Genomic DNA, 27470 nt, shown 5'->3' on the forward strand with positions numbered 1-27470 from the left:
GATTCAGCCTAGTGTGTTTGTGCCAACCATGATGCCATTCTAATTAATCTCACCTACCTTCTATTCCCTGCCTGTTCATGTGTCTGTCTAAATGCCACTTAAACATTGCTATTATATCTACTTCTGCTATCTCCCCTACCACCCTCTGTAAAAACTAGCCTCTCATATCTCATTTAAACTTCCACCTCTTCCCCCTCTACGCCCCTTAGTATTTGCCATTTCCTTCTGAGAAAAAGACTCTGATTATCCAAATAAAAACCAAAAGAACTACGGATGCTGTAAATCAGGAACAAAAACAGAAGTTGCTAGAAAAGCTCAGCGGGTCTGGCAGCATCTGTGAAGAAGAAAACAGAGTTAACGTTTCAGGTCTAGTGACCCTTCCTCAGAACAGATTATCCACCCTATCTATGCTGCTAATAATTTTATATACTCTTATCAGGTCACCCCCGAGCTTCCGAAACTCTAGCAAAAAGAATCCAAGTTCATCCAATCTCCCCTGTCGATGATGAACTCCAATCAGGCCACATCCTGGTAAATCTCTTTTTACACTTTCCGCAAAACCTTTGCATCCTTCTTATGGAGCGGTGACCAGAACTGCAAACCTCCAGGCAGGTTGATACAAAAGGTGAAGTCACATGGAATCTACAGTGAGTTGGTAAGGTGGGTACAGAACTGGCTTAGCATAGAAATCAGAGTAGTAGTGGAATGGTGTTTTTCTGACTGGAGATCTGTGACCAGTGGTGTACTGCAGGGATCAATACTGGGACCCCTATTGTTTGTAATATATAAATGATTTGGAGGAGAGTTAGATGGCCTGATTAGTAAGTTTGTGGGGAACAATAAAGATTGGGGAGCTGTGGATAGTGAGGAGGATCACCAAAGGATACAGCAGAATATAGATAGGCTGGAGATTTGGGTAGAAAAATGAAAGAGGGAGTTTAATCAGGACAAATGCAAGGTGATGCATTCTGGAAGATCGAACGCAGGAGGGAAGTATACAATAAATGGCTCATTTTTCAATGTCAAAGGTCATTCTGTATTCAGGCTCTCTATAGGACCTCCATCTCGATGTGAACACTTGCCAGTGGTCTCAAGGAATATCCTGTTGGTGTTGCTCTAGGAAAACTGGTAAGCCATCGACAATGGTGGAAGAGCCTCAAATATTGCAACACGCCTTCTAGAAAAGGCCTAATCCAAGACCTTGTTATATTTTCAGTAAGAGATGTAAGAGTTCACACCTCTCTGTTCTATTTGCAATTTCTCATGACTGACCATGTTCAAATTTGAATCTGGATTGTACTCCATGTAAAACCTCAATTTCCTTCCCTTGCTGTTCTGACCAATAATACACCGTATACCAACTGAAATAATTAAGATTTTAGTTTGTGACCTTATTATCTCTTGGATTATATATTTTGTACTTCTTGAGCTAAACCTGAAATTTTATTGGCTTTTATTAGTCTTTAGGCTCTATGTTACTCCCAGGTGGGTGCAAAGTACTGCTGCTTAGCTGAATATATGCAACTCAAAAAGGACCATGGAAATGAGTTGGGAAGTCCAGCTACTGGTGTATCTAACTTGCAGGCTGATTACCAGCTTTCCTGCTGTAATATTTTTTTGAATTCCTGGCAAGAATGTGCCAGCAGAAGGGTTAATTATTAGTTTGAATGCTAAATGTATGAACAGCCATGGAAAAGGATACTGTAAGCTAAAATTGGAAGTGCAAAAAAGAGAACATCCTTAAATATTCTCCAAAATATTCCAAAACATACTTCAGTGTTATGAAATGAAACTGGACGGATCACCTGGCATCGACCTCGGTGCTGGAAAAGATAATGGCAGATATAGCCCTGTTGACACTGCAAAGTCCTTTTCACTAACATCTGGGGGTTAGTGCCAAAATTGGGAGAGCTGTCTCACAAGTTAGTCAAGCAACAGCCTGACATGGTCAGACTCACAGAATCATACCTTACAGATGATATCCCAGACACCACCAACACCATCCCTGGATACGTCCTGTCCTACCAGCAAGACAGTCCCAGCAGAGGTAGTGGCACAGTGGAATACAGTTGGGAGGGAGTTGCTCAGGGAGTCCTCAGTATTGACTCCGGACTGCAAAAAGTCTCATGGCTTCAGTTTAAACATGTGCAAGGAAACCTCTTGCTGGTTACAACTCTTCCATGTTGAACGATACTTGGAGAAAGCACTGAGGATGGGAAAGGCACAAAATGTACTCTGGGCAGGGGATTTCAATGTCCACCACCAAGAGTGGCTCGGCAACGGTACTACAGATTGAGCTGGCCGGATCCTAAAGGACATAGCTGCTATACTGGGTCTGTGGCAGGTGTTGAGGGAACCAACAAGAGGGAAAAAACACACTTGACCTCATCCTTACCAATCTGTCGGCTGCAGATGCATCTGTCCATGACCGTATCAGTAAGAGTGACCACTGCACAGTCTTTGTGGAGAAAAGTCCCAGCTTCACATTGAAAATAATTACCATCGTGTTGCGTGGCACTATGTCCGTGTTAAATGGAACAGACTTGGAACACATCTAGCAACTCAAGACTGGGCATCCATGAGACACTGTGGGCCGTCAACAGCAGCAGAATTGTACTCCATTCCAATCTGTAAGCTCATAGCCCAGCATCCCCCATTCAACTATTATCACGAAGCCAGGGAAACAACCCTGGTTCAATGAAGAGTGCAGGAGGGCATCCCTGAAGATGGGGTGTCAACCTGGTGAAGCCGCCAAAAGGTACTACTTGCATGCCAAACAACATAAGCAGCAAGTGATAGACAGAGCAGAGAGATCCCACAACTAATGGATCAGATCTAAGCTCTGCAGTCCTGCCACATCCTGTCATGAATGCTGGTAGACAATTAAACAACTCACTGGAGGAGGAGGCTCCACAAATACCCCCATCCGCAATGATGGAAGAGCCCAGCACATCAGTGCAAAAGATAAGGCTGAAGTTTTCGCAGGAATCTTCAGCCAGAAGTTCCAAGTGGATGATCCATCTTGGCCTCCTCCAGCGGTCCCCAGCATTACAGATACCAGTCTTCAGCTAATTTGATTCACTCCATGTGATATTGAGAAATGGTTGGAGACACTGGATACTGCAAAGGCTACGGCCCCGACAATATTCTGACAATAGTATGAAGACTTATGGTCCAGAACTTGCTCCTCCCCTCGCCAAGCTGTTCCAATACAGTTACAACACTGGCATCTACCCGACAATGTGGATAATTGCCCAGGTACGTCCTGTACTTAAAAAGCAGGACAAATCCAGCCCGGCCAGTTACCGCCCCATCAGTCTACTCTCAATCATTAGCAAAGTGACAGAAGGTGTCATCAACAATGGTGTCAAGCAGCACCTGCTCAGCAATAACCTGCTCAGTGACGCCAAGTTTGGGTTCTGCCAGGGCCACTCAGCTCCTGATCTCATTACAGCCTTGGTTCAAATATGGACAAAAGAGCTGAATTCCTTGATTTCAAGGCTGCATTCGACCAAGTGTGGCATTTAGGAGCCTGATCTAAACTGGAATCAATGGGTATAAGGGGGCAAACTCTCTAGTGGTTGGAGTCATACCCGACACATAGGAAGATTGTTATGGTTATTGGAGATCAGTCATCTCAGCTCCAGGGCATCTCTGCAGGAGTTCCTCAGGGTAGTGTCCTAGGCCCAACCATCTTCAGCTGCTTCATCAATCACCTTTCCTCCATAATAAGGTCAGAAGTGGCGATATTTGCTGATGATTGTGCAATGTTCAGCACCATTTATGACTCCTCAGATACTTAAGCACTCCATGTTCAAATGTAACAAGATCTGGACAATATCCAGACTTGGGCTGACATTCATGCCATGCAAATGCCAGGCTATAGCCATCACCAATAATAGGCAATCTAACCACTGCCTCTTGACATTTAAAGGTGTAACCATCATTGAATCCCCCACTATCAACATTTTGGGGATTATCATTGACCAGAAACTCAACTCACCACATAAACACAGTGGTTGCAATCAGTCTGCAGCAAGGTTTATATGACTGTTGCTGTTAAAGGAAACATCCTCACCACAATGAACACAGTGGGTACAATTGCAGGTCAGAGGCTATGAATACTGTGGTGAGTAACTCACCACCTGACTCCCCAAAACCTATCCACCAACTACAAGGCACAGGTCAGGAGTGTGATGGAATACTCCCCACTTGCCAGGATGAGTGCAGCCCCAATAACACTCAAGAAGCTTGATACCATCCAGGACAAAGCAGCCCGCTTGATTGGCACTACACACACAAGCATCCACTCCCTCCACTACCAACGGTCAGTTAGCAGCAATGTGTACTATCTACAAGATGCACAACAGAAATTCACCAAAGTTTCTCAGTCAGCACCTTCCAAACCCATGACCATTTCCATGTAGAAGGACAAGGGCAGCAGATATATGGGAACACCACCACCTTCAAGTTCCCCTTCAAGCCACTCACCATCCTGACTTGGAAATATATCATCGTTCCTTCACTGTTGCTGGGTCAGAATCCCGGAATTCCCTCCCTAATGACATTGTGGGTCAACCCACAGCAGGTGGATTGCAGCAGTTCAAGAATGAAGCTCACCACCACCTTCTCAAGGGCAACTAGGGACAGGCAATAAATGCTGGCCAGCCAGCGATGCCCACATTCCACAAAGGAATAAAAAAATTATGAAAGTAATGCAAGAAAATTACTGACAAGGTCAGTCGACTCTTTTCTACTTAACAACCAGCTAGAATTTAATTTTGAACAAATGACATCTGTAAATAGCTCTCACAGTGCTTGATTTTTGAAGTAGCAGAAAGCAGGTAATTATATAATAGGAATGTTTGAACAGTTGTGTTTTTTGACTAGAATGCTCCAGCTGCTGATAGTTTATTGCTTGGTTTCTTATTACTGAACTATGTTAGATATTTTTTCTTAGTACTTGCTTTAAGTGTTTTTTTTGGGCTGACTTCAGAGTCAGCATTGCAATTTTACAAGTCTTTGTTTCTGACTGCAGCCTTTCTACTCTAATATATTTGTTGTGCTCTAATTTAGGAGATACACAAGCTTGTAAGGAACTGGCTATCTGTCTCTCTGAGACACTGCTGCTGGAACCATTGATCATAATCGTTTTAACAATGAAGAAAAGTAGAAGCGTCCTGGCAGTGACCACAGAAGATGTAAGTCAATAACTTGAGCTAATTGTATTTTCAATATAGTAATTTAGGCTTAGACTTTTTCTTGTAAAAAGACTTCCATTATTCTAGAGAAGTTTTAGAGGGATGTTTGTATTAAACTAAAAATATTTATTAATAATTCTTTGATTCTGAAGTACCGGTTTTATGGATATTCTGTGAAGTTCTGATGTGATCACTACTTGCTCATTAATTGTAACATGGGGTTGGTTACCTCAGTTAATTGGATGGGCTTGTTTGCAATGCAAAGTGACACCAACAGTTTGAGTTCAATTGCTCAACCGAGATTACCATGAAGTACTCTCCTTCTCAACTTCTCCTCTCACCTGAGGCATGGTGACCCTCAGGTTAAGTAACCACCACTCTCTCATTTGAGAGCAGCTCCAATGGTTTGGATCATGAAGGCCCAAAAGCTTAGAGGGAGTTTTGTGGTAAGAAATTAATTTTGGGTTAAAAACAGGGTCAAATCATTTGTCCTAAGAGTACACTATAAACTATGCTGAAAACGCATGAATTTGATTAATTTTAGTTAGTGGCATTGTCAGATTAAAAATGCATAATTTTCCCACTAACATTTGACCCATTAAAACTTACTCCAATCCAAGTTATTTTGTTTAATCATTCATTGGATGTAGGTGTCTCTGACAAGGTCAGAATTCATTGCCTGTCCCTAGTTGCCTTTTTGAGAATAAGGTGGGAGCTATTTTCTTGAATCACTGGAGTCGTTGTCGTGTGATTGCATTTACTTGGAGCTGGTGGTGATCCTGTTTATCTGCTGCCTTTGTTATTCTAGATGGTAGAAGTTGTCGGTTTGGAAGGTTGTGTCTAAAGCCTTGGTGAATTTCTGCAGTGCACCTTGTAGTTGATTTATTCTGCTGTTTTTGTGTGCCTGCCTGCTGGTTGGAATCCTTACCTAGCACATAGCAAGATGATTGTGGCTGTTGGAGGTCTGTCATCTCAGCTCCAGGACATTTTCTGCAGGATTCCTCATTAGTATCCTAGACCCAACCATCTTCAGCTGCTATATCAATGACCTTCCCATCATCATGAGGTTAGAAGTGGAGATGCTCACTGATGATTGCACAATGTTCAATAACATTCACAACTCCTCAGACACTGAGGCATTCCATATTCTAGTGCATCAAGATCTGGACAATATCCAGGCTTGGGCTGACAAATGGCAAGTATTATTCACACCACACAAATGCCAGGCAATGACCATCTCCATTAAGAGACAATCTAACCACTACCCCTTGACATTCAGTGGCTTTACCATCACTGAATCACCCACCATCAACAATTAATCCTGGGATTAACAGAAACTCATCTGAACTTCCCATATAAATACAGTAGCTACAAGAGCAGTTCGGAGGCTAGGGATACTGCAGCAAGTAACTCCTCTCCTGACTCCTCAAACCCTGCCCACCATCTACAAAGCATTTGTCAGGAATGTGTTGGAATACTCTCCGCTTGCCTGGATGGTGCAACTCCAACAACAATGCTCAAGAAGCTTGACATCACCTAGAACAAAGCAGCCTGCTTCATTACCACCACATCCACAAGCATTCACTCCTTTCAACGTCAACACACTGTACACACTGCTGCTACTATCTGCAAAATGCAATTGTGTATGAACCTAGGCTGCCTCTTGATGATTTTTGAAAATTCACTGGAGCCTTTTATTCTTCAGCTTCAATGTCTTAAAGCTCTGTGTGATCAGGACTAGCCTTGACCAAGTTTGAAGAGAATGGCCTCTTTGTATCTGGATAGTTTTTTTTTTAAATAGCTTTTTGTAGTTATTGAAATTCCTCTTGATGGGCTGATTGAGGTTTTTCTCAATGCCTCAAATTCATGTTGCTCTCTTGTGCATCAAAGTAAAGAAGTGTTGCATACAGTTAACTGCTGCCAGTGAAAATGGGGCATCCATCACTCTGCCTGAAAATTCACTGTTTATGAACATACATTGGAATTAGGAGACCACATTTTTGCAGGATTGAAGACCTCTCCTTAACTCCCCAAGTCAAACATTTCAGATATTGTGGATATTTCTGTAGCTGCAGAATTTTTGAAGCTTCACTTGCTTTCATTGGAGATGCAACTAGTACGAAGAGTTGTTCCTGCTTCCCTGTGATGGCAGTTCAAAGGAGTTTCTTCATCTCACTGCAGTTGCATATTTACATCCGTCCTCTTCCAGAGACAGCAGGAATTTCATAGACAATGCCACCTGAAAAAAGTAAGATGCAACCTTCCAGCCTCTGGTGAATGAACGGCCTGTGACTGCATGCTGAAGAAACAAGCCAAGGACTGGGATGCCCTCTGGCTGCCTTCTTTAGTCTCCACCCCCCAATCTCTCTCTCCTGTCCTCTCCTCTCTCTCTCTCTCTCTCTCTCTCTCACATACTTTCTCTTTCCCACCACACACGCTGTTAGCTTTTTGTTCTGAGACAAACGGAGATCCACATTACCTTCTTGCAGTTCTACGGCTGGAATGTTTGCACTGGCAAGTGATTCTAAGCAACTGAATCAGCTTCAACATCTTCGGAATCTGCTAATGGACCCCGGAACAGGCTGCAACCTCCTGTAGTCAGTGCCAATTTATTGGGTTCCTTCAAGCACATTGTGGATCTGTTTCTGACCGTGATGAAGATCATCCAAAATGTGAAAATCAGGGTCACCAGTTAGACCAGCCTCAGCTGTTTACATGGGTTCAAGAATAAAATCTCTATTAATTTCTTCATGGTTTTCAGTAAGATGTGGAATGTTTGTGTTGTAATTCACAAAATATTATAATTGCGTGAAGCAGCCTCCAATAACCACAACAGTTTTTTTTCAGCTTGGCGACCTGTGACGAGTGGGGTTCCATGGGAGCAGTGCTGGGATCACAACAGTCTACAATATAAATGATTTGGAGGAAGGAAGAGAATGTACTGTAGCCAAATTCTGGCCTGGAGAGGAATTTGGAGTAGGAGGGGGAAGGATTGAGTTGTGGTCCATGTAGGTACCAATGACCAGTAAGACGACTAGGAAAGAGGTTCTACTGAGGAATTATGAGCAGCTCAGGGCTAAATTAAAGAGAAGAAGTGCAAAGATGATAATCTCCAAATTACTTCCTGAGTCATATGCAAATTAGCATTCGGTTAAATAAGTTTAGCGAGGTAGATACACAGCTCAAGGATTGGTCTGGGAGAAATGGTTTCTGATTAGTGCACTGGAGAGGGAGAGATATTCCATTAGGAGAGGCTTCATTTGAACCACACTGGGACCAGTCTCCTGTCAAATTGTACAACTAGGGTTATAGATAGAGCTTTAAACTAATTAGTGAAGAGGAGGTTTTAATTGAAGTGAAGTTTAAAATGAGAGCAGGGGTACAAGTTAGTGAAGAGGCAAATCCCAATCAAACTATAACAGGAAAGGGGCAGAAAGTATACATAGAAGAGCACAGCAGGAATTAGAACCAAAATATGGTTAAAAAGTCAAAGGTTAGGTCTCTTTACCTGAACATTTGCAGTATTTTGTAAAAGGATAGAGTTTTTACCTCTTTGCTGTGGTTTTGGATTGGATTCTCACCTTGATTGCCTTTAACCACAGGTGGTTCAGCCTTCTAATCTAGTTATGATTAAGGAAGATGGTTGTAGAGATAGTGGAGACGTGGGTCAAAATATTACAGAACCCACTGAATTCCTGGAGGATTCCAGCAGATTGGAAAACCATTAAGGTGACACTCCTGTTTAAGAAGGGATAGAGTCAGAAAGCAGGAAACTGTGCCAATTAGCCTACCATCTTTGGAAAAATGCTGGAATTCATTATTCTGAAAGAAATAGCAGAATGTTTAGAAAAGCTTAATGCAATCAAAGTGTCAACTCAGTTTTGTGAAAGCAAAATCATGTTTGACATATGTTTTCAGGTTCTTTGAGGATATAACAAGCAGAATTGATAAAAGGGTAGATGTAATATATTTGGATTTCCAGAAGGCTTTTGATATGCTGCCACATTGAAGATTTTTTCACAAGATATGATCCCTCAGTACTGGGGATAATGTACTAGTATGAATTGAAGATTGGTTAGCGCAAACAAGGCAGAGGATCAGGACTAATAGCTCTTTGGGAGGTTGAAACAGCATAACAAGTGAAGTGCAACAAGGATCAGTTCTAGAGCTTCAATTATTTACTGTTTGTATTAATGGTTTGGGGAAGGGGACATAGTGTAATCTGTCTAAATTTGCTGACAATACAAAAACAGATGGGAGAGTATGTTGTGATGAGGATGTAAAACATCTATAAGCAGTTATCAATAAGTTGTGTGAGTAGGCACAAACTTGGCAAATGGAGTTTAATGTAAGAAAGTGAGGTAATGCACTTTGGTAGGAAGAATCCTCAAAGGCAGAATATTATTTAAATGAAGAGACTCCAAAAAATGCTGCATAGAGGTTTTATGGATGTTCTTCAGCATGAAACACAAAATGTTAACACGTTTGTGCCAGGTTGAGGGGGGACCTGATTGAGGTCTACAAAATCATGAGAGGTATAGACAGGGTGGATAGCAAGAAGCTTTTTCCCAGAGTGGGGGACTCAATTACTAGGGGTCACGATTTCAAGGTGAGAGGGGAAAAGTTTAAGGGAGATATGCATGGAAAGTTCTTTACGCAGAGGGTGGTGGGTGCCTGGAACGTGTTGCCAGTGGAGGTGGTAGAGGCGGGCACGATAGCATCATTTAAGATGTATCTAGACAGATACATGAATGGGCAGGGAGCAGAGGGATACAGATCCTTGGAAAATAGGCGACAGGTTTAGATAGAGGATCTGGATCGGCGCAGGCTTGGATGGCCGAAGGGCCTGTTCCTGTGCTGTAATTTTCTTTGTTCTTTGTTCTAAGAATGGCTACAGAGGTTAGGCCTTCATCCATTAGCGTTCATAAGAATGAGAGTGATTTTATTGAAACGCATAATGTTCTGAGGGAACTGATAGAAGATATTTCTCATCATGGGGGTTCTTGAAATAGGGGACATAATTACTGAATAAGGGGACACTTATTTAGAACTCAGGTGCAAAGTGATTTCTTCTCCCACAGCGGATTGAATGTCTGAAATTTTATATCCTAGAAAATTATGGAGGCTGGATCCTGGAAGTATTTAAAGGGGACATAGCTAGATTCTTGAAGTACCAGTGAGTTGAGGGCCAGGAGGAGCTGGCACAAAATAGGAGTTGAAACCTGGGACAGATTGACTATGATCTTACTGAATGGTGGGGCAGATTTATAGGATCAAATGGCTTATTCGTGTTGCCATTCTTAATGTTCTTAATTCAGCTGTGGGATTCCTGGAATTTTTCTATGGAACCACCGTCAGTATCATTTTATTTCCTCTGAAAATGGGTGGAATTTTAAAATTTTGTGCATTGACCTAGTTCTGTGAACCTATCTAACAAATTCAAAGGCTCTAGAGCAATACAGATGCTTCTTCACTCCCCTTAACATGGAAAATTTTGAGACAGCACAGCTGGGTGATCAGAAGCTAAAAATAGGTTTGAAGCCTTTTGGGATGAGTAAGATCATGTCTTCAGGTTTGCATTAGTAGTGATGGAAACATTTTTTTAAGAAAACTCTAATACATTTCCAGCAAGGGATGTTGAAATAAATTGAAAATGAACACACATGTTCAAATTCCTCTTGTTGAAAATGGCAGAATATTTCACTTGCAGTCTCACTATTATTAGGTAGGACTGCAGTGGGAAAATGTGCCATATTTTTCCACTGCTGCCTCAGCAACCAACTAGGACTTTTCCTTGCTTGCACAATCCACAGCTGCATGCAAATAATGATGGAGATGGGGTTTGGAAACCTGGCAGAATTTCCATTTTTCTGTCTGTTATTCATTAGGATTATATAGTGTAATGGAATTGTAAAATGGTTACAGCCTATTGGGAGACCATTTTGCCCATCACGTCTGTGCTGGCTTTCAAATGAGAACAAACGAGAAAAAAATTCCAGCCTGAAAACTGACTGGATCCTTGCTCAGCCTATCAGCTTCTACGAATGCTGCAGCCAGCAGGCAAAAGAGCAGCAGCGCTGATACTTTAAACGCAAATAAGTCTGGCTACAAAAGATTTTTAAGACAGCCAGGAATGGTGAAAGGTATTGAAAGAAACTAGAATAGTACGTGGCTTTACATGGCTATATGGAGAAAAATCCAAATCATAAATTCGGGATAGAGCTGCCATCATCAGACATCCAATGCGAGTTAAGTCCCATAGAGTAAGAGTGAAAATACTTATATTCAAAGAGCAAGTCTAAGCTGAAAAACTTTAAATGAAGACTTAAATAAGCATTGTCATAATCATTTAAAATTATTCTGCAAAATAAACCATGCAAAATAAGGGCACTTGCTAGGATGATTGTTAACAAGGCTATACAATTCAATTTTTTTCATGTTCATTATTTGAAGGCAGGAGAAGAGTTTATTGTGAATCGGTGTTTTGAAGGGAAAAGTAAATTTTTATTTGGAAATTTTTTTCTGTATTGATAACAGCATAATGCCATTTTTTAAAATGTAAAACTACGCACAGAGAAGGAGTAGAAAGACCTGAATCATCTATACTGTTATAAAGGATACGTACACCACTCGGGGAATCAGTGCAAAATACTCTTTCCTCTATCTTAGGATTTTCGATTATCATCAAATGGCTGAAAATAATTTCTTTTGACACATTGAAGAATAATTCTGAAACTTTTTAAAAGTTTTTCAACTTTAATTAACAGGAATTAAAGAAAAATGAAGTAAGATAGAAGTTACATATATCAAAACCATGAAGCTTTATTACCCATTCATCTTCACAATCCAGTAATTAAAGAAAATAATTGTAATATTTCAAAAACTTGTTGAAGGAGACAATTTTTAACATGGTTCAACGAAGTTACAATTTAAAACATGGAAAAGTAAAAACAACTAAGTCAACAAAAGATTTAAATTCCTGCAACAGCTTTCAAATGAACCATTTAAATTAGAGAAACACAGATAGTTAAATATGATAAATGAATGTTTTTCTGGTTGGTGATAAGTCGCTAGTGGTGTGCCTCAGGGATCAGTGTTGGGATGGCAATTATTTATAATTTACATAGATGATTTGGAGTTGGGGATCAAGTGTAGTGTGTCAAAGTTCACAGATGACACTAAGATCAGTGGGAAAGCAAAGTGTGCAAAGGAGACTGGAAGTCTGCAGAGGGATATAGATAGGTTAGGTGAATGGGCATGAGTCTGGCAGATGGAGTTGGTAAATTTAAGGTCATCCAGTTTGGTAAGAATAACAATAAAATAGACCACTACTTAACTGGTGAAAAATTGCAGAACGCTGCTGTACAGAGGGACCTGGGTGTCCTTGGTGCATGAATCACAAAAAGTTGGTTTGCAGGTGCAGCAGGTAATTAAGAAAGCAAATAGAATATTGTCCTTCATTGCTAGAGGGATGGAGTCCAAAAATAGGGAGGTTATGTTGCAGCTGTATAAGGTGCTAGAGAGGCCACACTTGGAGTACTGTGTGCAGTTTTGGTCTCGTTACTTGAGGAAGGATGTACTGGTACTGGAGGGGGTGCGGAGGAGATTCACTAGATTGATTCCAGAGTTGAGAGGGTTGACTTATGCAGAGATATTGAGTAGACTGGGACTGCACTTGTTTGGAATTCAGAAGAATGGTGTGGGGGAATTTTATAGAAACATATCAAATTATGAAGGTAGATAAGATAGAAGCAGGGAAGTTGTTTCCACTGGTGGATGAAACTAAACTCAGGGGAGTAGCCTCAAAATAAGGGGGGCAGATTTAGGACTGAGTTGAGGAGGAACTTCTTCACCCAAAGGGTTGTGAATCTATGGAATTCCTTGCCCAGTGAAGCAGTTGAGGCTACCTTGTTGAATGTTTTTAAGGCAAAGATAGAGCTTTGAACAGTAAAGGAATTAAGGGTTATTGTGAGCTGGCAGATTAGTGGAGCTGAGTCCATAAAAAGATCAGCCATGATTTTATTGAATGGTGGAGCAGACTTTAGGGGCTAGTTGGCCTACTCCTGCTCCTGTTTCTTATGTTCTTAAGTTACGATGACAAGGGAGAAAGAAATCCATGCAGATTAAAATTCTCAAATTCTTCACACTGAAATATGAAAGAGAATTACCGTGATACAGAATTACTTCAGGATTGCAGAAGAAGCAAAGGGAAGAGTAAGTGAATGCATTTCTATACTCTCTAGATCTGGTAGTCCATGTTTTAAAACATAATGTAAAAGAGTCAGAGGCCTTTGATAAGAGCATTTGATAATTGCTTTACATTGAGCACTATTCATATAATGTGAGGGCAAGATTTAATAGAAAATACAGATTCCACGAGAACTTTACACATTGCAAGAATTTGTTGATTATGGTGATTTACAACCAGAACTAATTTGTGACAAAATTGTCATTGGAATTCTGGTTCATCTTTCAAATATGTTACAATCGAAAGTAGATCTCCTATAAGAAGGCACTATCTAGATAATGGTAGAAGCTGAAACCTGAAAATAGTGCGAGAGTGATGAGAACAGAAAGTCAATCTGGCTCAAGAAACCCCTCAGACTTTTTTGACTTTCTAAGGTACAAAAACTTTTAAATATTACATGATAAACCAACATAAAGTATCTTCAAATCTTTGAATGTTACAAGTTATTATTCAAGATATGAAGTTTTTTGTTTAAAAGAACAAGAACAAGACATTTCCAAATAATGTTCATTTTTGACAGTTGCACAGCTATTGAACCTCAGATTTGTAAGCATCTTTGGAAGAGAGCCCAGAATACTAAGACAATTCTTCATTAGGCCAAATCAGTATAAGATGATATGCCACTTTTGGAAGACACAAATCAATCTTCTTAGGGGCATTAGATGGCTCTTCTAAACCAGAAATGGCACATATCATATAGATTAATGTTTATTATCTAATTTCAAGTTTGACACCGGTGTGGATATGACTTTTCTGGAAAATATTTTGGCTGAGGATTATGAAAATACACCCATTTGACAGAGGACTGCATAGCAGAGGTAGAACATCATTCTAAATCAGAGGAATTTAGGGGCCAGCATGGTGGCTCAGTGGTTAGCACTGCTGCCTCACAGCACTAGGGACCCGGGTTCAATTCCACCCTTGGGTGACTGTCTGTTTGGAGTTTGCATGTTCTCCTTGTGTCTGTGTGGGTTTCCTCCAGATGCTCTGGTTTCCTTCCACAGTCCAAAGATGTGCAGGCTAGGTGGATTGGCCATGCTAACTTGCCTACAGTGTTCAGGGATGTGTGGATTAGGTGGGTTACAGGGGGAATGGGTCTGGGTGGGACGCTCTGAAGTTCAGTGTGGACTTGTTGGCTCAAACGGCCTGTTTCCACACTGTAGGGATTCTAAAAAAAAGAATGCTGAGAGTACTGTTAAAATACAGTGAGCAATCCAATGTGAAACAGGTATTACAGCCAGAAACCAATACTTGTTGCTGCTCAATAGAAATGCAAGCTTTCCTTTTAGAATTCTACAGAACACTGAAGAACCTCAACCAGCTCAGAAGCCAAATACCAATGGTCAAAATATAACTTGACTCAAAATGAGGCCGATTTCCTCAATCCCAGAAGAATGTTTGCTGAGAAAAGGTACACCATTTAAGATTAGTCACATTGATGTTTGATAACTATTTGACTGTGAGATCAGATACTTCCGATTTTTGCAAGTTTGGAGAAATTATTCAACTGTCTTCCAATTGTGGATAAATCTTTAAAATCTGATCATTTGGTATCCTTGGCAGCACAAATGCCAGGACTTAGTAGTAGGCTGTTAATGCATTCAGTTCAGCTGTTTTGAGGTAATGCTACTAAAGCAACACTGTCAACTTTACTGTCTGAAATTAAACCTCATAAAATAATGAGGTCATCCAAAAACATACATGTGGGAATGGGAGGATCAAAAGGATATAGTTTCTGACACAACTTGAGGAAACTAAAGAGCCTGTAAAGGAAATAAACTTTCAACTATGACATCACTGCCAGAATATGTTACAGGGTAACAGTGAACCAGATTTGAATGTTTTATCCAAGCGACAGACGTGAACCTAGCCACTAGAATTGCAGCCCACGAGGTTGGGAGCAATACTCTCATTACCTAAATTTAAAACCATATGTTACCATAATACATCACAAAATCACTTTCAGTTTGGGATGCAAGAACAGTACGTACAACTGTCTTCTCAGACATTAAGGCCATAGATGTTATGACAGTGCCCCCTAGTGAGCTAAGTGGAAATTCCTTTGAAAGAAGGTTTCTTGATTTAAATTTATATGACCCAGTCCATAATAAAGTTACCGATTTGTCTTTGAAACACGTTTTCCACCCTTAAAATCTATTAATATATCTCTTTCTTGCATATATCTAATTTTATCATCCTTTGAGAATCCATCAGTTTCATAGTCATGTTTTCAAAATTTTCCTAAAAATTGAATTCCTATTTTCTGGAATATGAGGACAGTCGCCTGGATTACAAGGTTTATAACAATCCCACTTGCAAAGAAATAACCTGTCCACTGATGCTCAGTTTGGGTTCTGCCAGGTTCTGTTCGGCTCCTGACCTCATCATAGCCTTGGTCCAAAAATGAACAAAAGAGCTGAACTCCAGAGGCAAGGTAGGAGTAACTACCCACGATATCAAGGCAGTATTTCACAGAGTGTGGCTTCAAAGAGCCCCCAGCAAAAAGGAAGTCAGTGGGCTTTATGGGGAGAACATTCCACTGGTTGGATTCATATCTAGGCAGGTGGTTGTGGTTGCTGGTGGTCAGTCATCTCAGTCAAAAGATATTCCTGCAACAGTAGCTCAAGGTTGTGTCCTAGGCCCATCCATTTACAGCTCCTTCATTAATGACTTCCCTCCATCATAAAATCAGAAATGTGGATGTTTGCTGATTGCAAAATATTTAGCACCAATCACAACACTTAAACACTGAAGCAACCCGTGTCCATTTGCATGGATTGACAAATGATGAGTAAAATTGCAGCCATTACAAGTTCCAGGAAATGATTCTCTCTGACGAAGAGAATCTAGCCATCTGATGTTGATTGAATGGCATTACCATCACTGAACCCTGCCCTCCCACAATAACCAACCTGGAAGTTACCATTGACCAGAAACTGAACTGGACTATAAGAAAAGGTCAGAAGCTAGGAAGGTGAGATGGATAGTGTCTTCAAATGGAGGTGCCCATTACAATAATAATAATAATAATAAATAGGCAAGGTGCCAGGCCTCTTTGATCAGAAGGAAACCTCTTCCATTGATTATTGGACCACAGCGTTTGCCTTTCCTGTTGATGTCCACTCTCGGTCAGAGTTCTAAATTCGAGGAATGCCAATTTTGATGGTTAAAAACCGATAGAACTGTGGATATTGTAAATCAGATGCAAAAACAGAAGTTGTTGGAAAGGCTCATCACAGGTCTGGCAGCATCTGTGAAGAGAAACTAGAGTTAATGGTTCAGGTCTGGTGAGTTGTGAGGAAGGGTCACTGGACCCGAAATATTAACTCTGAATTAGCTTCACAGATCCTGCCTGATCTGCTGAGTTTTTCCAGCAATTTCTGTTTTTGTTTCCAATTTTGATGGCATTCAGCAAGAATGTTCAAAAGTTGACTGGGGCTGGATATTTGCAGATAAAGGGATGGCTGGAAAGTGAGAAGCCTTCAAAAATGAGCTAATGAGAGTCCAGGGACAGTATGTCCCTGTTAGGTTGAAGGGCAAAGCTGGTAAATGTAGGGAATGCTGGATGACTAGAGAAATTGAGGTTCTGGTCAAGAGAGTGAAGGAAACATATGTCAGGTATAGACAGCAGGGATTGAGTGAAGCCCGAGAGGAGTATAAGGGCAGGAGTATACTTAGGAGGGAAATCAGGAGGGCAGAAAGGGGACATGAGATAGCGGAGTGCCACAAGGATCGGTGCTGGGTCCACTGCTTTTCGTCATTTATATAAATGATTTGGATGTGAACACAGGAAGTATAGTTAGTAAATTTGCAGTTCACACCAAAATTGGTGGTGTAGTGGACAGTGAAGAATACAATGGGACCCTGATCAGATCAGCTGAGGAGTGGCAGATGGAGTTTAATCTAGATAAAAGTGAGATGGTACATTTTGGTAGGGCAAATCAGGGCAAGACTTATACACTTAATGGTAAGGTCCTGGGGAGTATTGCTGAACAAAGAGACCTTGGAGTGCAGGTTCATAGTTCCTTCAAAATGGAGTCACAGATAGACATGACAAAAGAAAGCTTTTGGTACCCAGTACGTGGGTCGGTGCATTGAGTATAGGAGTTGGGACAGCATGTTGCGGTTGTGCAGGACATTGGTTAGGCCACTTTTGGAATACTGTGTTCAATTCTGGTCGCCTTGCTATAAGAAAGATGTTGTGAAACTTGAAAGGATTCAGAGAAGATTTACAAAGATGTTGCCAGGGTTTAAGGGTTTGACTATAGGAAACACTGAATAGGCTGGGGCTATTTTCCCTGGAGCATCAGAGGCTGAGGGGTGACCTTGTGGAAGTTTATAAAATCATGATTGGTATGGATGGAGTGAATAGTCAAGGTCTTTTCTCCAGGGTAGGAGACTCCAAAATTTGAGGTCATAGTTTCAAGGTGAGAGGGGAAAGACTTAAAAGGGACCTAAGGGGCAACTTTTTCAAACAGAGGGTGATGCGTGTACGGAATGAGCTGCCACAGGAAGTGGTGGAGGCTGGTACAATTACAACATTTAAAAGGCATGTGGATTGCTATATGAGTAAGAAGGTTTAGAGAAATATGGGCCAAATGCTGGCAAATGGGACTAGATTAATTTAGGAGATAGCAAAAACTGCAGATTCTGGAGTCAGAGACAACACAGTGTGGAACTGGAGGAACATAGCAGGCCAGGCAGCATCAGAGGAATAGGAAAGTTGATGTTTCAGGTCGCAACCCTTCTTCAGAAATGGGGAGGGGGCAGGGAGCTCAGAAATAAATAGAGGGAGGGGTTGGGCTGGGGAAGGTGGGTGGGATGGTGAGTGCAGGTAGGGAGTGGTGGGGATTGGTCAGCAGGATGGGTGGGGCAGATAGGTGGGAGATAATATGGACAGGTTGTGTCAGGTCAAGGAGGTGGGGATCAGAGGGAGGCTTGGACATGGGATGAGGCCAGGGGTGGGGAGATTTTAAAACTGGTGAATTCCATGTTTAAGCCATTGGGCTGTAGGCTCCTGAGGCAGAATATGAGGTGTTGCTCCTCCAGTTTGTGGGTGGTGTCATTGTGACACTGGTGGAAATGGTTCGCGTCCGGAAGGTGTTGTCGTTTGTCATGTACAGAGTGTAGATGCTCTCCGAAACAGTCTCTGAGTCTACGCTTGGTCTCACCGATGTTGACGAGGCCACATTGGGAGCAGGGGACACAGTAGACCAAGTTGACAGATGTCAGGTGATCCCCTGCCTGATATGAAAGGTTTGTTTTGGGCTTTGAATGGAGGTGAGTGGGGAGGTATAGGGGCAGGTGTAGCACTTCCTGCGGTTGCAGGGAAAGGTGTCAGATGTGGTGGGATTAATGGAACCTTTGGAGCAGACAAGGGAGTTGTGGAGACAGCGGTCCCTACAAAAGGCAGGTAGGGGTGGGGAGGGAAATATCTGATTGTAGGGTCAGATTGTAGGTGGCGGAGAATGATACGTTAGATACAGAGGTTAGTGGGGTGATATGTGAGGACAAGGAGGATTCTGTCTTTGTTTTTGTTGGGTGGAGGGAATGTGAGGGCAGAAGTGCAGGAAATGCAAGGGATGTGGCTGAGGGCATTTTTGATCACCAGAGGGGGAATGTTACCATCCTTGAAATAGGTGGACTTCTGGGATGTGCGGGAGTGGAATGCCCCATCTTGGGAGTAGACGCGGCGGAGGAATTAGGAGTATGGGATCGCATTCTTGCAGGAGGGTGGGTGAGAGGAGGTGTAGTCCAGGTAGCTGTGGGAGTCGATGGGCTTGAAATAGACATTGGTTTCGAGACGGTCACCAGAGATGGTCCAGGAAGGAGAGAGAGGTATCAGAGATGGTCCAGGTGAACTTGAGGTTGAGGTGAAAGGTGTTAGTAAGGTTGATGAACTGTTCAAACTCTTCGTGGGAGCACGAGGCAGTGCCGATACAGTCATCGATGTAGCGGAGGAGGTGGGGGATGGGTCCAGTGTAGCTGCGGAAGAGGGAATGTTCCACGTATCCTACAAAGAGGCAGGCATGGCTTGGCCCCATGTGGCTTCCCATGGCCACTCCCTTAGTCTGTAGGAAGTGGGAGGAGTTAAAGGAGAAGTTGTTAAGGGTAAGGACAAGTTCTGTTAAGCAGATTAGGGTGTTGGTGGAGCCGGACTGATTGGGCCTGCAGGAGAGGAAGAAGCGGAGGGCTTTTAGGCCATCTACGTAGGGAATAATTAGATTAATTTAAGATATCTGATTGGCATGGACAAGTTGGACAGAGGGGTCTGTTTCCATGCTGTACAGCACTATGACTCTGGGAAATGATCTCTTGGCCTACATCAGGTAGGCCACCACGATGGAAAGTCAGATTGGGGCAGATTCTCAATGTATTCCTGCTGTCTTGGAAGTGAAGTGTTTCAAATGGCCACCTTCAGTGTTATAAATGCACGTTATTGTAGGAGCTATTTGATGTGAAAGCAGTTGACATGTCACTAAGCTTTGGAAAAAATTGAGTTGCTGATGGAGTTACCTGGTCATCAATTAAAGTAGAGCTCCAATTATTTATCTCAAAATGAATAAGTATGACCATAGTTGGATGGAAATCTATTTTATTGTAACATGCTCAGAGGTGCAAGTCTTGGCGAAAGTTTTAAAGATATTAAAGTCCAGATAAAGATGATTCACTAATTCAAAAATATAGTTGCAAGGACATTTACACTGATAATTAGTTTTCCAGGTCTTTGGCCATGTCTGAAATAACATAATGTGAATCACTGGTTTGGCAAGAGCTTCCAAAGTAATGGATGCATTGTAAGTTGACAATGATTTTTATTCCTCTAAATGGATAGTACAGAAGTTTGATAGGGGCATAGCATCTTTTAGTGGGATGAATCCAAGCAAGCAGAAGAAAAGTTGAACTTTACTTCGTCTTTCTAAATGTCATCAAAGAGGCAGGCATCTTGAAGGTGAAGAGATGATGATCTAAAGATTAAAGATAGTTTTAGGAGTAGATCTGATTTCTTTTCCTTGAGACAACTTGTACTACCTGTTTTGATTGAAACTGCTGGTTTTAGCTGAGTCAAGACCTTAAAATTTGCTAGTCTGGGGAACTTTATTTTCAAGCTGTTTATGGATTAGTTATGCCATAGCTGCATAAGGAATAGCAACATATACCATCCTGTTAAGTGTTCTAGAAATGTGGTTCTAAAATGATGATTTTGATTCAAAACATACATTTCTGATGCATTATCAAACTGGATCAGTGGTAGTGGAACAGAGTCACTCTTCACATCAAGAAAAGTGTTTCAGCAGGCCCTAGCATGTGGAACTTCAAATTCCAATCACGGTTTGAATTCTGTAGCTTCTACAGGTGATCTGTTGGGTCTGTGAACATGGTATGCAGTAGGAAGACTGTTTAACCAGTCAGAGGTAAGAATTCTCAAGACAACAAAATAGACAACATAAATTACTGTTAGAGATAGTAGGAACTGCAGATGCTGGAGAATCCGAGACAACAAGGTGCAGGGCTGGATGAACACAGCAGGCCAAGCAGCATCATAGGAGCAGAGAGGCTTGCAGGGCTGGATGAACACAGCAGGCCAAGCAGCATCATAGGAGCAGAGAGGCTGTTAAATCATCATCTATAAAGCGAAGTAACAATTGGGATAAGTGTATGGGATTAAAGCAGGCACTTATATTGAGAAACTCAAACTTTCAAATGTTTGGCTACAATCTGCAATAATTTCTTCTGAGGAAATAATAATACAGTATTTGCAAAAATAGTTTTTCAAGAGCAAAGAGTTTGTTTATTTATAACTATGAAGTGATATTTAAATCCACTCCTTCCTCATTAAGCAAGACTGAAATTTTTCATCAGTCTTTGACACAAATAAGGTAACATACCTAATCATTAACTGTGTTGCTTCTTTTAAAAATATTTCAATAATAGACCCTGAGGAGTAGCAGGATACCTGTGACAGAAATTTGTGGCTTTCTAAGTTTTTAGTTTCACAGGTCCAGGTGGCGATTGTATGTTCAGCTTTACTCATTAATAAGGCAAGCAGCATGGGGCTCCTATCGTAATTGCCAAGCTGTTATCTTATATTTTCCTGTGCATTATTAAAAACATAATTTTCAATTCTCCCATTTGTTTGAAATATATTGTCTCAACTTTAATCCTTTTCCATGTTTTCTGAAAATTTTCCTAATTTCTTTAAAAAAAACTTGTTTAATTAAGTGTGGATACGAAGATCGTCCATAGTGGATCCAGTCATTGTATGGTTGGAAAGGATTAACTCCATGTAAAGCAAGTTATGATTTTGTTAGTCCCTGTGACTTCTACTCCACCATGTAGTCAATAGTTGTTTGAGTAAAGCTTAACATTATTTTAATATAACAGCTTATATTTTTGATTAAGGCAATTTAGCACAGTTAACTTAAGGAATTGATAGTGTGCCATCAGTATAAAGTTATTTTAATTAATGTAGCTGAAATAAAGTAACAGGAAAGTATAATATGTATGTTCACAGATGTGGGCACTGCTGCCTAGGCCAGCATTTATTGACCATTCCTTTATTGTCGTTGAGAATGTGTTCGTTAGCTGCCTTTCTGGACAGCTACACTCCATGTGTTGTAGATTCACCTACAGTGCTGATTTGAAGGGAGTTCCAAAATTTTGATCAAAAGAACATGAAGGAACGGTACTATTGTTAAATTAGGACTTGGGGGAAACTTGCAGGTGGTGATGTTCCAATGTATCCACTTCTCTTGCCCTTGCAGTTTGTAAATGCTGTCTAAAGAGTTTTGTTAGGTTGTTGCAGTATGCCTTGTAAATTTTTTTGATCATTCATTCATGGGATGAGGGCGTCGCTGGCCAGGCCAGCATTTATTGCCCATCCCTAATTGCCCAGAGGGCAGTTATGAGTCAACCACATTGCTGTGGGTCTAGAGTCACATGTAGGTAAGGATGACAGTTTCCTTTCCTAAAGGACATTAGTGAACCAGATGGGTTTTTCTGACAATCGACAGTGGATTCATGGTCATTATTTGACTCTTAATTCCAGGTACTTGTTGAATTCAAATTCTACCATCTGCTGTGGCGAGGTTCGAACCCAGGTCCCCAGAACACTACCTGGATCTCTGGATTAATAGTCCAGTAATAATACCACTAGATCACCCCTAAATGGTACATAGCTTTGCTACTGTGCATCATTGGTGGACTGAGTGAATGTTTAAAGTATTAGATGTTGTGCCAATCAAGTGGCTGCTTTATACTGGATGATGTCAAGCTTCTTAATTATTGTTTGAGCTGCACAAATCCAACTGTTGATTTATGCCTTGTACATAGTGAACAAGCTGTATACAGTCAGGTGCCGAGTTACTTGTTTGTTAATCCCTAACCTGAGAACTGTTATTGCAGCCTCAGTGTTTATATGTTTGCTTCAGTTCAGTTTGATTTGTGGAGGATTCCGTGATGATAATGCCATTGAATCTTAAGGGGCAATGATTAGATTCTCTCTTGTTTGAGCTGATCATTGTCAGGCACTTTTGGCTGAAATGTTATTTGTCACATATTGTCCGAGTCTGGATGTGGTGTCCAGGTTTTGCTTCATTTGGACACGACTGCTTTGTTATTTGAGGGTTCATAAATGATGTTGAACATTGCCAGTTATCAGTGAACTTTCCCACCTTTGATCTTTTGATGGAGGGAAGGTCTTTGATGAAGCAGCTGAAATGGAGTTGTTGGTTGGTTTGATGAGCTGACTGGTTTTTGTGCAGATATTTCATCTCCCTTCGAGCTGACATCTTCAGTGCTGTCTAGCCTCCATTGAAGCACTGTTGTTCTGTCCCACTCTGAATTTATATGGTCCCCTACAAAACTGGAAACAGGACTTCTCACCATGGGGTACAAAACTAGAACCAGGACTACTCATCATGACAGACTGGACCATATAAATTCAGAGCGGGACAGAACAACGGCGCCTCGACAGAGGTTAGACAGCACTGAAGATGTCACCTAGAAGGGAGACGAAATGTTTGCATGAAAACCAGTCAGCTCATCGAACCAACCAACAACTCCAATGACAACCTGAGCTATAGAGCTTAGTTAAAACAGGCCCAACCATTTTCAGCTGCTTAAGAAAGTACTCTGAGGAATTCATGCAGTGATGTCCTATGACTGATTTAATTGACTTCTAGCAGCTGCAATAATCTTCCTTTTGTGCTATGTATGATTCCAACCAGCAGTGTTTTTTTTTCTAATTCCCATTTACTTTGCATTTATTAGGGTTGTTTGATACCATATTTGGTAAAATGCTGCTTTGCTATCAAGGTTAGTTGCCCTGACTTTTCCTTTTTGAGTTTATCTCATTTGTCCAAGTTTGGATCAAGGGTGCAGTGAGGCCGGGAGCTGAGTGGACCTGAGAGAACACCAACTGAATATCAGTGAGCAGGTTATTGTTTTAGGTTTGAGTTTGATTTATGGTTGTCACATGTACTGAGATACAGGGAAAAGTGTTGTTTTGTCTGCTATACAGGCAGATTGCACCATGCAAAGTGCATCAGGGTAGGAGAACAGAGTGCAGAATAGAGTGTTACTGCCACAGATCAGGTCCAGAGAGAGAGATCAACATTAACATTTGAGAAACTGAAAGAACTGTGGATGGCGTAAATAAGAAACAAAAACAGAAGTTGTTGGAAAAGCTCAGTAGGTCTGGCGGCATCTGTGAAGAAAAAATCAGAGTTAATGTTTCGGGTCCAGTGACCCTTCCTCAGAACTCATTTTTTTCTTCACAGATGCTGCCAGAGCTGCTGAGCTTTTCCAGCCACTTCTATTTTTGTTACATTTGAGAGGTCCTTTCCAAAGTCTGATAACAGCAAGGAAGAAGCTGTTCTTAAATCTGTTCATACATGTATCAAACTTTGATATCTTCAGTCCGATGTAAGAGGGTAGAAGAGAGTATTGTCTAATAAGTACGACTTGATAGCACTCTCAACAACACCTTCCACCATCTTGCTGATTATTGACGGACTAATCGGTGGTACTTGGCCAGGTTAGATTTGTTCTACCTTTTGTGGATAGGACATACCCGGGCAATTTTCCAGATTGCAAGGTCAGTGCTCATGTTGTAACTGTGCTGGAACAGCTTTGCTAGACACTCAGCTAGATCTGAAATGCAAATCTTCTGTACTGTTGCCAGAATGTTATTGGGTCCCATAGTCTTTGCAGTATCCAGTGCCTAGTACTGTTTCTTGATATCACATAGAGTGTATCAAATTGGAGGGAGCCGAGATGGATAGTAGAAACAGTGAAGTCTGTTGCACTTAGTTTAATAGGTGGAATGTAAGGATTTCTGTATAATTGTGGCTATTGAAGTTTGTACGTTTTTTTGAAATATGGTGTTTTTGATTTAATGACACTTCAAATAATACTGTAACATGATTGTGAGAAAACGCAATAAAAACATGGTATCAATATTAATAGCTGTTCAACATGAAATTCAAGAAAGAGTGCTTTCACAAATTAAACATGATCCTTTTTGTGTGCTATGTATTTTTAAAAATATTTTTTGTTTTTCTTTAGAATGGCAAAGATTCCCCAGAGTATGGTCTTAGCAAATCTTACACTTCTTCTGGAACCATAATCGGAGTGGATTTACGAAGGGGAAGGAGACGGTTCTCTGGTAATCTTCAATTGCCGCCATTGGCTTGGAGGCAGGGGGAAAGAGCAAGGACTCCAGAAAGAGATAGCATACCAAGGCCTACCACTTTACCATTGCGAGCACCCCCAAAGATAGCTATTACACCTGTGGACCAAGATTGGTAAGACTGTAATCCATTTCTTTTAGCTTGTGGAATTTCACTATACTGTGTTTGTTTATATTTGTGTATACAACAGTGAAACTAACTTTGTCTGACTTGGCCACAGAGGCAAAAGTGTTCACAAATTATGACTAACATCATGGAAAGGAATCTAAGCTTAATTACAGTCTGCCAACATGCCAAGTCCACAGGTCGAGTTGGGAGCATTACAGACTTGCAAGCATTTTATTGTTCTCCACTGACATTACCACCCTCATTATCCCATTGCTACTGGCATCAAACTGTGGCAATCCAATGAGCATTATGTGTCCTAGCCCTCGATATGCTTGATGTGTGTTCGTGGTACCAGGTATCACCTGAACCCATCAATAGATGCTCCGCTTAGATTAATCAAAACAGTCTGGATATGCAAAAATTGCTTTTTTGCTATTATAGATTTACAGTGAAATTTTGACTTTTTCCAGCAATATGTATTCAATGTGTTCTCTTCTTCTCCCCCCCCACCCCCCATTTCAATTTAAAATAATTCCTCTTTGTATTGTTTCCCATCCTTAAGCTAGTTTTGTGACCATTCGTAATGTTAACCTCGAATCTCCAAAGCTTTGACTATAACTAATAAGCTTTGGGGTGAAACATTCCCCATTACCTTTTGGAATGACACTAAAAAAAAAATTCTAGTTTTCTTTTTGTGGACATGAAGCAGAATTTTCTTTTAATGTTGCCCTATCCTACCAACAGAACTATGACTGTTGAAATAGGGGAAAATATCTATTTTTCTTAATGCAAAACTAAATATTTTATTTAAGGTTATGTTGTTACTACAAATTGTACAGACGAAAGGAAGAGATATTTGTATGACTTAATTTAGGAAAACAAATAACACTGCTAATGCTAAATATGTGAAATAAAACAGAATTCTGCAAATCCTTTACAAATCACCAACACTTGAAATCATAAAATATGAAAGAACATTTGTCATTGACCTGCCATTTATTTTCAGAACTGTTTTTATATGAATGTATTTGCTACCTCTAGTGGTCATACTGAATTTTACATTTCCAAAAGATACTTATTCCAAAGTGTGTCACCTTACAATTATAGGGATTCACATCTGACATGCTTTAGTTCACCTGTTTAATTGGTCAAGATAACTTTCGAATGAAATAGAAACAAAGCAGGAGGAATAGCCTGCTCCTGCCCCACCGAACTTATCTCCACCTTTCTAGACTCCATTTTCTCCCTCTTGGTCCAGGAACTCCCTACCTACGTTCGTGACACCACCCACGCCCTCCACCTGCTCCAGAACCTCCAATTCCCCGGTCCCCAACACCTCATCTTTACCATGGACATCCAGTCCCTATACACCTGCATTCCCCATACAGATGGCCTAAAAGCCCCCCGCTTCTTCCTGTCCTGCAGCCCCGACCGGTCCCTCATCCGCTTAGCCGAACTTGTCCTCACCCTCAACAACTTCTCTTTCAATTCCTCCCACTTCCTACAGACAAAGGGGGTGGCCATGGGTACCCGCATGGACCCAAGCTTTGCCTGCCTCTTTGTAGGTTACGTGGAACAATCCCTCTTCCGTACCTACACCGGCCCTGAGCCCCACCTGTTCCTCCGTTACATTGATGACTATATCGGCGCTGCCTTGTGCTCCCACGAGGAGCTCAAACAGTTCATCCACTTCACCAACACCTTCCACCCCAATCTTAAGTTCACCTGGACCATCTCTAAAACCTCTCTCTCCTTCCGGGACCTCTCTGTCTCCATCTCCGGCAACCACCTAGAAACCGATATCCATTTCAAGCCCACCGACTCCACAGCTACCTAGAATACACCTCCTCCCACCCACCTTCCTGCAAAAATGCCATCCCCTATTCCCAATTCCTTCACCTCCACCGCATCTGCTCCCAGGATGAGGCATTCCACTCCCATACATCTCGGATGTCCTCGTTTTTCAAGGACCGCAACTTCCCCCCCGGCTCAGTGGTCGAGAACGCCCTCAACCGTGTCTCCCACATTTCCCGCAACTCATCCCTCACACCCCCTCCCCGCAATAAGAACCAAAAAAGAATCCCCCTCGTCCTCACGTACCACCCCACCAACCTCCGGATCCAACGCATCATCCTCCGACACTTCCGCCATCTGCAATCCAACCCCACCACCAAAGACATCTTTCCCTCCCCACCCTTATCTGCCTTCCGGAGGGACCAC

General features: G+C 41.5%; 1 protein-coding gene across 4 annotated transcripts in view; it reads left to right on the forward strand.

Annotated features, from left to right (window-relative positions):
* Window positions 1-27470, forward strand: part of pde4ba (phosphodiesterase 4B, cAMP-specific a) — a 547072-nt gene that overhangs the window by 112212 nt on the left and 407390 nt on the right. For 3 of the 4 annotated variants that reach the window (XM_048601743.1, XM_048601742.1, XM_048601745.1), the window contains 2 exons: window positions 5077-5201; window positions 25018-25256. In XM_048601743.1, the coding sequence (XP_048457700.1) occupies window positions 5160-5201; window positions 25018-25256 (281 nt within the window). In that variant the 5' untranslated portion in view covers window positions 5077-5159. Of the gene's footprint in view, window positions 1-5076; window positions 5202-25017; window positions 25257-27470 lie in introns of those variants that run through there. The other variant, XM_048601746.1, reaches the window with a different exon arrangement.

Source organism: Rhincodon typus, chromosome 10 (assembly GCF_021869965.1).
Source record: "Rhincodon typus isolate 14 chromosome 10, sRhiTyp1.1, whole genome shotgun sequence".
Lineage (NCBI taxonomy): Eukaryota > Metazoa > Chordata > Chondrichthyes > Orectolobiformes > Rhincodontidae > Rhincodon > Rhincodon typus.